This window comes from Sphaeramia orbicularis, chromosome 18, assembly GCF_902148855.1.
Source record: "Sphaeramia orbicularis chromosome 18, fSphaOr1.1, whole genome shotgun sequence".
NCBI classification, from domain to species: domain Eukaryota; kingdom Metazoa; phylum Chordata; class Actinopteri; order Kurtiformes; family Apogonidae; genus Sphaeramia; species Sphaeramia orbicularis.
Window position 1 is genome coordinate 24385083 of NC_043974.1, and position 14140 is coordinate 24399222.

Below are 14140 nucleotides of genomic sequence, written 5' to 3' on the forward strand. Positions count from 1 at the left end.
TCACATCCCTTTAATAATGTTAATATTAAACATTTTTTGCTTTCATTGGAATGAAATGACATTACTTAATTACATAATTTACATAATTACATAGTCCCATTTTTCAATAATTAATCTAAATTAAACTGGGCATCCATCCATTTTCCTCTGCATATGCATAACCTGGGGCTGAATAATTTACATTAATTATTGAAATTTCATTTTCGCCTTTCTGAAGGAATTGGATAAATAAATACCTTACCTCATCTGTAAACATGACAAGAAAAAAAAAGACAAAAAAAAACATGACTTTTGCCTGAGCAAGATACATTATCTTCGGTAATAGTGGTGACAACTACAGGGGTTGGACAAAATAATGGAAACACCTTAAAAAATCAACAAAATATAATTTAATATGGTTTAGGTCCGCCTTTTGCGGCAATTACAGCCTCAATTCTCCGAGGTATTGATTCATACAACTTGTGAATTGTTTCCAAAGGAATTTTAAGCCATTCTTCAGTTAGAATACCCTCCAACTCTTTTAGAGAAGATGGCGGTGGAAATTGACGTCTTACTTGAATCTCTAAAACTGACCATAAATGCTCAATAATGTTGAGGTCTGGGGACTGTGCCGGCCATACGAGATGCTCAACTTCATTAGAATGTTCCTCATGCCATTCTTTAACAATTCTAGCTGTATGGATTGGGGCATTATCATCTTGAGGTGAAGGTGTTTCCATTATTTTGTCCAACCCCTGTATGTGACAACTATGATCCTATGCTTCTTCACAGTCTGCACTGTCTTTTATTATTATTATATTATTTCAACAGTTTTGTGCTTAATTCATATATTGAGAAATTTTAAAGACGTTACTTGGCCTGGTCACAAAATAATCTTGCATATAACAGTCTATTCAACTGGAATATATTGCATTTTTTTTTACACAGATTAAGCAAAATATTGCATGTATATAGATGTATTTCACTTTGTGCTTATTTTTAGTCTATGAGTTAAACTTAACAGCTGCAACAAAGTCAATAACGTATCCAAGTATTACTTCTTGTAGCTGATGTGTGGCTGATACTCACTGCAGGATCTCACCATGGAGACGGAGCTGGAGGCGGTGAACGGTCGGAGGGTTAGGGCTATCGAGGTGTTCGCTCACGCCCTGCGATTCTTCAGGGAACACGCTCTAAAGGTGCAGGAAACTAGCCTCATGAACGCAAGGAAACACATTTACTCTAAAAACTAAGGTGTAGATGTTACTTAAAATTAACACTAGGAATAGTAAAGTACTTAATAATTCAATTTCATTTTGCATTGATGGATTTTTTGTGTGATTTGAGCACTTACTCTTTTGATATTTTTGTGTAGTTAATTGCTTAAACTAAAAATTGCAAATTTTTAGACCATCAAAGTAAGGGAATGAGTTTAATTTTTATTTTGTGATAGTTTTTCCATTGTAATTGATCCTTTAGTCCAGTTCCAACCCCTTATTCTTTATTTTTTTATTCTAAGCTGCCTCTGCTCACTGGAGGAACAGAACCACCTTAGCCTTAATACATGACATACTTCAAAGTGTATCAAATTTTTGCCACCGCATATGTTTTGCTAGAATTTCATTTCACATGTACACTGACCAAGTGATCTGTTTTTACACAGAAGTTTACTTTTTTCTTAGTTTTCAACCAAACTACTTTTATCCCTCAGGTTGCTTTGCAGTAGTTAATCTTCTTTAGTGAGAGGTCGTTATGAGATAGTTTACAACACCCAACAACGGGTAAAATTTCTGTTCATGAAGTCCATCAGTGGGTTTTTCCAGACCTGATTTTGTTTGTTTATGTGCTGCAGGAGGTGAAGGACCAGTCATCATCTGTTCTGGAAGGAGAGGAGATCAGATGGGTGATCACTGTCCCTGCTGTGTGGAGACAACCTGCCAAACAATTCATGAGAGAAGCCGCATATCTGGTATGAAATCACAAAATGATCCAGATACAGTGGAGGAGGAGATATTCAGATCCTTTACTTTGGTAAAAGTGCCAACTGTGCAAGTAAAAGACCTGCATGAAAAATTCTTGTGCATTCTTCTTAAAAGTGCTTGATACCTTTGTCTCATCATGTTAGCAGTTGAGCATCTTGTAACTTTCGTAGACACTTCGAACTCCATTTTTTTTGGAATATTTATTAAAACACACTCAATATCAGTAAATCTCCAATAACTTTATTTCTTTTATGAATATATCACCTCAAAACCTGGTAACATATTAGTTAAAATCATCTGTTCTGGTGCAAATGGTGTGACACAATCCAGAATTTCTTTGGTTTCCCTTTTAATCTTGTCCCAAAAAATTGTGAAACTCAGAACAATCCCAAATTCTATGAGACAAATCCTCCGTTTGCCCACATCCTCTCCAACAAAGAGGATTAGATTTATTGTCACAGTTGGCTATTACTTCTGCCTTCAACTTCCAACTAAATTCTTTCCGTTTTAGGCCACATTTGCAGTTTGGACTAGTTCATACCCTGTTTTTTACTCTGGAATATCACATAAATCTTAGAACTCATCATATGATTGGTGGGAAATGAAATAAAATTAGTAAAGTATCGGATGATTTAAACATTCACTGAAATAAAAACAAGTGACAGGTTTAAAAATAGTGAAAAATATCTATTTGATGGAGGTTTTAAGATCAAATAAACATGTGAACTCTGAAATATATTAGGAAACAAAAACGTTGGAAAACACTGTTTAATCTTTAACATTTTAAAAGCATAACCACATCTATCTCCAGAATCCAATAGTTCTGTGTCAGTATTATAGATAGGTCTGGCACCATCCACTATCGTTCTGAAAGAGGAATGAAAGTTCTCTGGGTTACTTCACTAGTTCTTTGGTAACTGAGTGCAGGATGCAGGATATGACCGTGCTTCTGCAAAGTAGTGTTGCTAGAGATGTTGTTTTGGTGGAACATGTGCTCATGAGGAAGTGTGTCATGGTATTGAAGATACTTTCAAAGCAGGTAACGGAAGAAAAATGACAATCCTGACACTGTTTTGAACTGGGAAAAAAGGCCTTTAATTGTGTAAATTCCTCCCAAAATGGACTGAAACTGATGGAGCTGATATCATTGAACACTTTTAAAGGGATTTTAAATGCCAATGGAGGAGGAGACATCAGTTTGTAGATGTTTTATGTACATCTCTGGTTGCAACCTGGTTAATTATGCTGCTGGCCAGGATGGTCTTGTAAAAGAGACCTTGAATAATTTAAGTCTTTCCTGGTTAAATAAAATAAATAACAAACATTCACCCTTATTCCAGCTCAACTGAAGTACAGGTATCTAATAATCAAATTCAAGTACATTACTTGGGTAAATGTGTTTAGTTACTTACTAATCTGGATAAATCTATCAACTCTTTCTAACCTCAGCCACTACCATCCTCACATAATTTAATATCGTTGACTTATGCAACCAGTGTAGCAGACAGTCTTTAGATACGCACACATTTTCAGAGTGTGTGAGGGTTTGTATGTTTGAGGAAGAACAACAGGCCTGTGGAAACAAAGGCAGTGAATAAGCCATGAGATAAAGGCCGTCTGATTAATGTTCCCATGGAAGATCACTTAGTGCACACACAGAAACACACACACAGATCATAACGCTGGACTTTTGCCTCTTTTTTTCCCAGTATATCTACTCACCATAACACTTACCCCTCCTTGATGTACTGTGTGTATTACAATGACTTGTAGGAAGTGTGCGAACATGGACAGGAATGTAGGGGGTCCAATCACAATACACATCAGTGAGAATGTGTGTGATTTCATGTGCATATACATGTACAGTCCAATCCAGGGGAAAGTTTGAGAAACATAAAACCTATAACCTTTAGTGTCACACTCTCCACTTTCTCCCTCTTTCTCTGTTTCTTATTTTCATCCACACACACATTATCTACCATCTGCCATTTATTCACCCATGATGACATTCGTTCATCCGTGTGCACATACACACTTTCACATGCGTGCTGATATGAACACGCGCTCCTTGCTTAAGGCCAGTGGGGCGTGTGCACTTCCTGCTGCTGGTGATGTCATGAGGAGTGAACAATGAAGGAGACCGGCGTACAAACACAGGAAGTGGAGTCCAGACCCCCGCCCTGCGCACGCACGTAGACCGACACACACTGTTTAAAACACAACTTTAACGCTCAGACACAAAACTCCGCACAGTGTGTCAGACATGAACTTGTGTCAGTTTGTCTCCCCCCTCCACCTTTCACCCTGTTTCTATTCCTCCGCATGTTTATACTGTGTGCATGATGTTCTGCTCTTTTACTGTTTCTTAGTTTTTTCTTATCGATCATTTGATCCAACCTGTGAAAAGATCACATACATATGCATCCTCATTGTACTTCAGCAAAGTTTTCAAGCATCTGTACTTTACCTATAAGTGTTTATTGTTCTGACAAGTTTTTATTGTTACTCCCTGCATTATAACACTGCAGTTACTTCTATCTGCAGTTTCTGTATGTGCGTCTTCAAAACAGGCTTGTTAAATGCAATGGAAATTGGAAATTGTTTTAATTTCATATCACGTCACACAGTCCCAATTGGGCGAATGATTTCAATCTAAGTTAACAGAAACAAAATTCTTTTTTTTTTTTTTTTTGCCATAGGACAGAAATAAAATAAAAGACAAAATACTGAGCAACATTGAAAACTGATTTATACATTGCAACAAAGTTATGTTACTTGTTTTCAATTTTTTTTTTTTCATTTTGCATGATGTAAGACTGGTTTAATAGTTTAATAGTATCGTTAAATTAATGTGATATGATATTCAGTGACTTTTTGCGGATAAAGCTGGTAGAAAATTTACCTCATCTAACAACTTTTTACTTTGAAAGCAGGAAGGAATCAGTGCTTCTTCTTTTACCAGAGTCATTTTTTTCAAATAAGTATCTGCACATCGCTTGAGTAAAGAATGTGTTGACTGATTCTTTCCTTCAAAAACAGAAAATAATTGGATTTAATTTTGAGTCTTGGCTGTCTAAATGTCGTGAAATTTACTCAATTTCTCAATTTGTAAGATATACAGTAAGTCCTTTAAACCAGACTCTCCAACAGACAAAGCAATATATAAATTATTAATATATTACATATATAGATATATAAAATTAGAATAAAAAATGATTCTAATTTTTTTAGACTTACACTTTTATACTTACCTTAAAACTCTTGTGGCATTCAGTGTGGACGACAAAGTAAGACTTTTATTTAAACCTATTTCTTTCCTGTACACATGACAATAAACGCTTTGAATCTTTGAATCTTGAATAAATTCCGTAACGTCACAAAAATATGTTTTCTAATTATACAAAATAATGACCATAATTTATCGTATTCATTTTTAAGCCTTGACCACATTGTTGGCAGTTTAGTCCAGTCAAAATATGAATTTAGTGTGAAGGACTTTAAGAAACTCCCTTTTAAATCATACCTCTAATTCCAGAAAACTTAGCCATGTAATAATTTATTAAAGGGCATGTTAACCCTGAACAGTATCATCACACATTCAAGTGAACTGTTGCATGACGTGGGTTTGATAAAAGCAACAGGAGCTGCAGTCAAGGTGAAATATGCGCCTTCCTTCTGGAGCTCTATCCTTTAAGTCCAAATGAAAGAACTAAATATAATTACAGATAACCTGACATCTTTTCATGTCATTACATTTGCAAGCTCCCATGGTGAGACATAGAGTATAGCAGAAGAGCGTGGTTTTTAGTCCAGTGTATTAATGCAGTATTTCAAAGTGAAAAACTGTTTTCTGGTCATATAGGGTGTGTTGCTCTGAAATGAATGACACCAAACACTGGCTTGCTAAATATTAATAAAGAAGGATATAGTATATAAGATATGTGAGATAATGTCCACTGACAGACAGAGTGGTCATTAAAAAGTGATTGTCATTGTTTCATTACTATGGGACCTGTCAGTGGGTTGGATATAGTAGGCAGTAAGTAAACAAGTAGACCTCAAAGTCGATATGTTAGAAACAGCAAAATCGTCAAGAGTAGGGATCTGAGCAACTTTGACAAGGGAGAAATTATGATGGGTCAGAGCATCTCCAGATCTTGTTGTTCAAGTGGTTAGTACCTACCAAAATTATCTTGAGAACAACTGGATCTCAACCAATTGAGCATCTATGGGAGTAGAATATTATTACCACCTGTTTAATACTGTGTAGGTTTCCCTTTTTCCACTAAACCCGAGGCCTAGACTCCACCAGACCTCTGAAGGTGTGCTGTGGTATCTGGACCAAGACGTTAGAAACATCCTTGAGGTCCTGGAAGTAGAGAGGTGGACTTCCATGGATAAGATTAATTTATCCAACACCTTCCACAGATGATCAATGGGCTCAGAATGTCCTTCCTTAGTCCATTTTTGGTCAGTACTAACCACTGCAGACCAGGAACATCCAACAGGACCTTCAGTAGTGGGATGCTCTGACCCAGTCTTCACCGTTACAATATGGACCAGGTCCAAGTCACTCAGTTCCTTATGTTGATCATTCTGCTGCTTCCAGTGCATCAGGACTAAATGTTCACTTGCTACCTGATATATCCAGCCCAGTGAAAGGTACCATTGGAATGAAATAATCAATATTATAACCATATATCCAGTCAGTGGTCAGAATGTTGTGGCTAATTGGTATATAAAGGTTGTATTAGAAGTATTTCGAACCTACTATGAGGGGCTGTTTGTAAAATGTATCTTTTGTTTTTGCAGGCCGGTTTAGTGTCACCCGACTGTCCTGAGCAGCTCCTCATCGCTCTGGAACCGGAGGCTGCATCCATTTACTGCCGTAAGCTCCGCCTACACCAAGTGATCGACCTGAGCCTGCAGCCTTTCACAAACGGCCTGGATCTGGACGGGTCCCGCCCCTTCGACTCCAGCTTCAGACAAGGTAAAAACACAGAGTAATGACGGATTTCCATCAGGGGGGAAGGGTCTGTTTCAGTTAGTCTGGTTGCAGGCTCTGTCATTACCATAGGCATGAAACCACACTGTGTTCCTGGAAATGCTGTTGTTTGATTTCATTTGGGAATTGTGGGTTTGAAATCTGTGTTATAAACAAGACACAGAAAGACAGAGCAAGGAGGAAGAAAAAAAAAAATAGAGAGCACTGAGGGTGAAGATCTGACTTCAGATACAGTTTGTGGTTTTGCCTCAGATGACTTTGCAGTGTGTTTGTATGTGAGAGGTTGAGCATACACACATATGATTTTAGACTAGATCAGGCCGAAGAGGGTGAAAGGGGAGAAGAGTTGAGCTGAAACAGACTGCAGGATTCACACAAAGCTCAAGAAACACAGAGCCAAACCAGACCCTGCATTCAAATCCCGCAAAAATCCTGCAAAAATCCTGCAAAATCCTGCTGAGATTCAAAAGATGTTCCATGAGTAACTACATTACATGTAAGAAAAGTCATTATTTAGATTCTAAAAGTGTGATAGATCATGCAACTTCAGGAAGAGAAGACGTTTCAATAGGGCAAACACAAAGGTATCGATGCAAAAATGAAATGGAAGCAGGTTTGGAAAGTTTTTATGTTTTGTGGATAAAAACAGTTACCTGGTTTCAGACTTTTTTTACTCTCACGTAAATCTAACATGCTATAAAAGTATTAACTAGTGCATACATAGGTAGGAGGAAGAGTAAAGCTTTCAGTTGTCTACACCTTACATATTCAATACAGACTTAAGGAGGATTCTCAAAATCATGACTGATTTAATCCATAATGGGTGGAACAATAACATATAGAAAAGAAAAGACAGTTTCTTAGTGCATCCATCAGCATATATCTTACAACAACAAGCGCTAACAATGAAAACATAAGTGATGTAACAACTTGAAACAGGAGACTGGATCACAGAGGAAAGGTGTTAGAATGTTTTGTTTTCTGTTGGTGTTCATTTTTGTCATTATACATGTCTTTAATTTTACTTTAGGTTTTAATAGTCTTCATTATGCTAAAATAACATGAGCTTCAGTACAGTTGAAATGTACAGTCAGTTGAATCAGTACTTGGAGTTAAGTAGCTGCACTTCTACTGGAGAAATAAATATGGTAGCATCAAATTTTCTTTGTCAAACAAAAATATCATTGCTATTTTGAAAGTCGGTTTAGTCTGAACTGTGGATCAACAAACAGCAACTTAGCAAATCACATAATAACTTTATACCTTCATAAGCTTTACAGTAAAAGAACTGTCATTTCAGCATCAAACTCCATTCTTTTAATTTAGAGCTGTGTCCAGGGCTGAAAACAACAACAACAACAGTACTTCTAGCTTTTATCTCTTTGTCACTTTCTTTGACTCTAAAAGTTGTTTTTGTGGTTCACATTCATTCACAGTAACACATTGGCCTGTGGCTGTGAATAAATGTAGTTCATATCTCTGCAATAAAATATGTCAACACCTTTGACTTCACATCAGAGCTCTTTATTCTAAACACTTAGGATACTTAAAGGCTATTTTTTTAATATATTTTTTGAAGTAGAAATACTTCTTTTAGCTCCTATATATAGCATTTGCATGGCATTTAAAAGGCATTATATAGTTGCAACAACAGTTTTGCGAAACTGAAGCTTACACCTATTACCGATTGAGTTACAACACAACATCAAAGCTGCTCACAAATGAGACTTTGCAACAAGAACAAGCCATTAAAGCAGCAGAGAGCGAACAAAGGCTGATTTCAGCTGATGCATAACTTAGTGAGCGTACACACTGTTCAGAAACCCCTGCACGGGCCCACTTATACATATGCATCAGTGACACACACAAAGAACATTTACACACACAACTCACACACACACTAAACACAGGATATTGTAATTGGAACAAGGTGCAGCTAGACTATGATCTCACCCCCTCCTGGCCTGTCATTCTCCCTCTCCTCCATTCACTTTCATTTGTCTTTGTTTTCCCTCCATCTTTCTTTCTGTACCTTTTATTTTTTTTCTGCGCAATCATTCTCTCTTTGCAAAGACACACACTATCGCAGACGTACACACATTTGGCATCACCGTCGTGGTTTTTACTATCTTTAGGTTTTGTCTCAGCTCATTTCTTCTCCAAAGATAGCAGCAGGAGTCATTAAGACACACACACTTATACGGACACACATGTACATTTCTTTTCTGCTGTTTCATGTAAATGGTTTCCAGACTCGCATTCCGTTCATCACCCCCATAAAGACCCACAACACACACACACACACACACACAGATGAAATCACACTCAGTATGATTGTGTTGGTCTTTGTTCAGCTTCATTTACAATGTACCTACACACACACTACACACATGCAAAGACACACAGTTACACTCTTTCATTTCCCACTGTGTCGACTACAGCTGTAAAACAACCAGACTTTGCTTTTCTTTGGTAACTCCTTTCTTCTTTACTTTCTCTTTTCTTTCTTATTCTGTCTTCCTTTATCTTTCTTTCTCTATTATTTCTACCTGTTTTCTTTCTTTCTTTCTTTCTTTCAGTGCTCTGTGCTCAAGGGCTTTGAGGTAACTTGATAAAAACCACTTTTACCTAACATACACAAACACTTCCCTCCCAACTGTCAAACCAATAACTTAAGACTGGCAAACTCTCACACACACACTTTTCCTTTAGATTTACAGCTGCAGTCAAAGAGATATTTTTTATGAAAAGTAACAGTTTTCACAAAAGTTTCATAAAAACACATATAAGTGTTTAAACTGTGATTGCGGTTCATCATAAAGCCATTATGTCTCATTACGTGCATCGACATACACGCATGTATCTGCTCTGTCAAACAGGCTGTCAGGTATATTGTATTCCTGTCGGCTGTGTTTGAGCCTCGTGTTTTCATTGGCCTCCATCCATCGTCCTAACCTGCCAGTCAGGCCCTTTACATGCCCAGAATGAAAAGAAAGTTTCCAACAAATTGCTCCTGTCATAGAAAAACATTAAGTCTCTCATTTTTGTATGCTTTTCTTGTTTTACTTGGACTGAAGGATATCATCTTATAGGCTGTGTCGATGTCATAACCTCACTGGTTATGAAACCTGTTTAAGACTCACACTATGTTACATAAATTAAAAACAGTGCAATATTTTAGATGCCAGACAGAAGCTATTGCTTGCACAATCCACATATATCCATTCTACACCCATGAAGAAGTCTTCATAAGATGTATAAAGAATAAATGAGAAGAAAGTTTTGGACTGAAGTAAATACTCTTAAAGGGATGAACATTTCTGCAGAAAAAAAAGGAAGTAGCTAGAATATCTTGTCAGTAAAACAAAATTTACTTAACAGCCGAAATAGACTGAGGCCAGATATAGCCTTATTGTCTTGTACTGATCCCCCCCCAAAAAATTAAAAAAAAATCTATCATTGGAATAAATTATGCTTGGCTGTATTTTTTTACAACTAGAATGAAGGTCTAGCCACTGAAAAAAAATACTAAAAACATAAAAATTAAAAATTAAAAGCAACAAAAACATATATGTAAGACAGACTTATTTAAAATGTTCTCACTCTCTTAAAATTAAAGGAAATAATCTTGCTCTTCTGTTGGAATATTATGCAAACCATTGTTTTAACTTGATACTGGTTCAATTCAACTCAGTATTAGCCGCAATATGTTATTAATAAAAGTTAATTTATTTTCTTAATGCCAGAACTGCTGCATAAAACCATAAATAGATTAAATTAACCATGCATCATGTCTAGTCTACAAAAATATCATGTTTCCATTGTATTGCATGATTCTCTTCACAATAAAGTCTTGAGTCATAACATGAGTTTGTTTGATCATCGACTGTTTTTTGGTCATTTGGTTTTATAACTGAATATACATATGTCACTGATATACAGTGGGCACCCCTTGAAAAATAACATAATTTGGTGATTTTTTTTTAATTGAAAAGATGCAAACACTGTAAGATACAGAATTTTTTTTTTTTTACCAGCAACATTAATGCATAGTTATTTGTACTTCATAATTTGAACAAAAAAACAGAAGAAATACATAATTATGGCATGTACAAAAGTCTACCACCTTTTACAACCTGCCCACATTTGTACAGTGTTTGTTTTAGTTTTCCTTAATTTTGCCACAAACCTTTATTTTGTGTATGGGAAATGTCACAGGATGCCCAGATTTTTGCATATTACTGTACATATGACTATGATATACATGTAATTAACAATCTGACAATGCTCAGTGCACAAAACAATTTCAAGAAAAGTCATATCTAGGCCTTTCATCATTTTTTGTCTCGTGAAAGTCCCTTTCTATATTATATCCTGTTTAACCAGGTAAAGTCTTTTTAATCGGGGCGGTGTAGAATTTTTTTTTTTACAAAATAAAGACAAAGCACAAATGCGCAAATACAGAGCTGATTTTAATAACTTCAGTGCTAATGAAGAAGAGTATTGTTTCCTCAATCCATCTAAAATCTCAAATAGACTCACATTTCTATGTAAAATGTATAAAATGTGAAATATGTGTATCTGTATGTGGGTAGTTTTTTAATGGGCTTCATGTGTGTGTGTTGCAGCGCGCGAGCAGTTACGGCGATCCCGTCACAGCAGGACCTTCCTGGTGGAAAGTGGGACTGGAGAGCTGTGGTCCGAGCTGCAAACCGGTGAGACTGTCTGTGCATTTGTGTTTGAGACAGACAGGCGGACCCCACATGTCTGAAATATTGATGATTTTGACCTTTAACCCCAGCACGCCGACTATGAGAAGCAGAAACACCTACTTATTCATGTATACTGCCTCAGATTACTAGTTTTCCTTCCTGAGTGGACCCTCCTCCTTTAACTACTTTCACCGTGTCCTTTTTACTGGTTTATTCCATATTCTTTCGCTTACTTTAGTTTGCATTTTGCAGTGGATTTTATCTTGGCCTAGAATAGAATAGCTGTCAGTAATAGTAGCCACAAACAGCCAACAGTTCATGTATAAAGTACAAAGACTTTTGGCCAGCCCCATTCTCCACCATATGCCCTGATCACCAAACACTCACAGATTTTATTGAGTGGGTAAGGGACTCAATGTGAAAGGCTGTAATCATATGTACTCTCATATGTGTCACATGGCTTTACCTTAAAAACCCAAACACATGAGCAATGAAGAACTGAAAATAACTTTATTAATCATTTAATAATCAGGAAGAAAAACTTGATATAGGCTGCAGTTCAAAATGAAATGCGAATGGTTTTTTTTTTTTTTTTCATTTGTTATTTTATACCTATGATGCTCCACTGGGTAAAATTTACCCTTGTAGAAATGCAGTCGTTTTGACACCACTATTAAGTAACGAGCCCTCTGTAACAGATATATTTCCTTCTAATACCTATTTTCATTCCCATTCAGAGAATTACTCGGTTGATGTGTTTGTGGACGGTAAATTGAGCATGGCTAAATTCGAACCTGCTGGCGGTCACAAATCTTGTGGCATCAAATAACGTAGTGAATCAATATAAAAAAACTATATCACATTCAAACTGCAGCTGCTGGTGATTCTGACAGCTGTCAAAATGTTGCTCTTAAAATATTACAACTTTGTTCTCTCGATATCGAGGTGTTTGCTCCCCTCCACCAAAAAATGAAAACTTTGACATGTTTAATAGCAGCTGGCTTCAATCCATGAACATTCACTCTTCTTTCTTTACCGTCCTTGGCATATTTACCTTTATTTGACAAATGACAGGAAATGGATGGCTCTTAACCTCTCAGCCACCCAGATACTGCAAATGATAAGGAACCAGACTCTTTGAACTTCACTAGTTCTTCACCACCACATGGCTCTTTCACAGCTGAGGTGATAAAATGCTAACCTGGGACAAATCTAGCACAAGTCCTTTTGATTTATGCGCAGTCTTTTCTTTTTGTTGAGCCATGACTCCAATCTGCAGAGCCACGTGCCCCCTTCGACCCTTTTCGATCCCTTTCCTGTCCACACAGGAAGGACCCAACCCATGGGATTCTCTACCTCCTCACTGTAAATAAACCCAAGGAGTCCAAGCTGTTTCACCATCATCTTTCACATTTATTTCTCCCATCCTTCCCTACACTTCTCTTTTTCACCCATTAATTTATTCCACCACCTTCCCTACACTTCTCTTTTTCACCCATTAATTTATTCCACCACCTTCCATCTGCATCTTGTATTTTTTCCCCTTCTTTTCATTCACCTTGTACTCTGGTGTTCAGGGTGGGGTCAGTTAAAACTCAGAGCAGCTACGCCAAAAGCAGCCCTTATCGCGTCATGTATCATAAACACACACGCAAGCACACATGCAGAGAGGGAGTCGGCAATCACAGATGGCTGGAGGTTGTTTATATTTGAGAGTTTGAGAGCCCAACTTTCAGAGGAAACACACTCACAGACATTGGAAACATGACACTCTCACATTCCACAAAAATGAGGACTTGTTCCAGATTATCATCCACAGAGTCTTCTTACAAATTCAGAAGAAACGTCATGTTCTTATTTTACCGTACTGTATGTGAAACAGATTTGCTCATTTGCCCTAAAGTGAAAAGAGTGGAATATGCTCCTGGAAACCACATGAAAAATGAGAGAAAAAGTAAAATATAGTAGAAATTGTTGTTGAGAATTCTCAATTGGTTGGAAATAAAAGTACTAGACAGAAATACCCCCCCCATAAATGTCTGTTTGTTGAGATAGCTATTAGGCAATAATAATGAATGCCTGCATCCAATGTTCTACATGTTCTTCTCAGTGAGGAAGGAAAGGAACATAAACATATTGGACACTGACATTTACTCTCAGGGAAAGGAGTTTTATTTCTGCTTCATAAACTCTAAAACTACAAGCCTTCAGTTGGTAACATCATCACAGTGCCTCTGCTGCTGAGGATACATGTGTGACTTTCATGGTGCACCCAAAAGAACAATAACAAAACATAGACAGGAGAAAATATTCTTATCTTCTACAGGATTTTGTGTAAAGCAAAGTATCAAACTGTTCATGTGCACCTCCTGAGCTGGCTTACATTGATCAAACTGAAAATAATGCAACATGAAATAAGTGGGGTCCCTGTTTATTGTATATAAAGTAATGGTGCAATATAG

The 14140-nt window shown here is 36.9% G+C and overlaps 1 protein-coding gene across 1 annotated transcript in view; it reads left to right on the plus strand.

The window, feature by feature from the left end:
- The window catches only part of hspa12b (heat shock protein 12B), a 29973-nt gene that overhangs the window by 7289 nt on the left and 8544 nt on the right, over positions 1 to 14140 (plus strand). Inside the window, exons 6-9 of the mRNA XM_030162214.1 lie at positions 1074 to 1178; positions 1832 to 1948; positions 6774 to 6951; positions 11595 to 11681. Coding sequence (XP_030018074.1) covers positions 1074 to 1178; positions 1832 to 1948; positions 6774 to 6951; positions 11595 to 11681 — 487 coding nt within the window. The remainder of the gene's footprint in view (positions 1 to 1073; positions 1179 to 1831; positions 1949 to 6773; positions 6952 to 11594; positions 11682 to 14140) is intronic.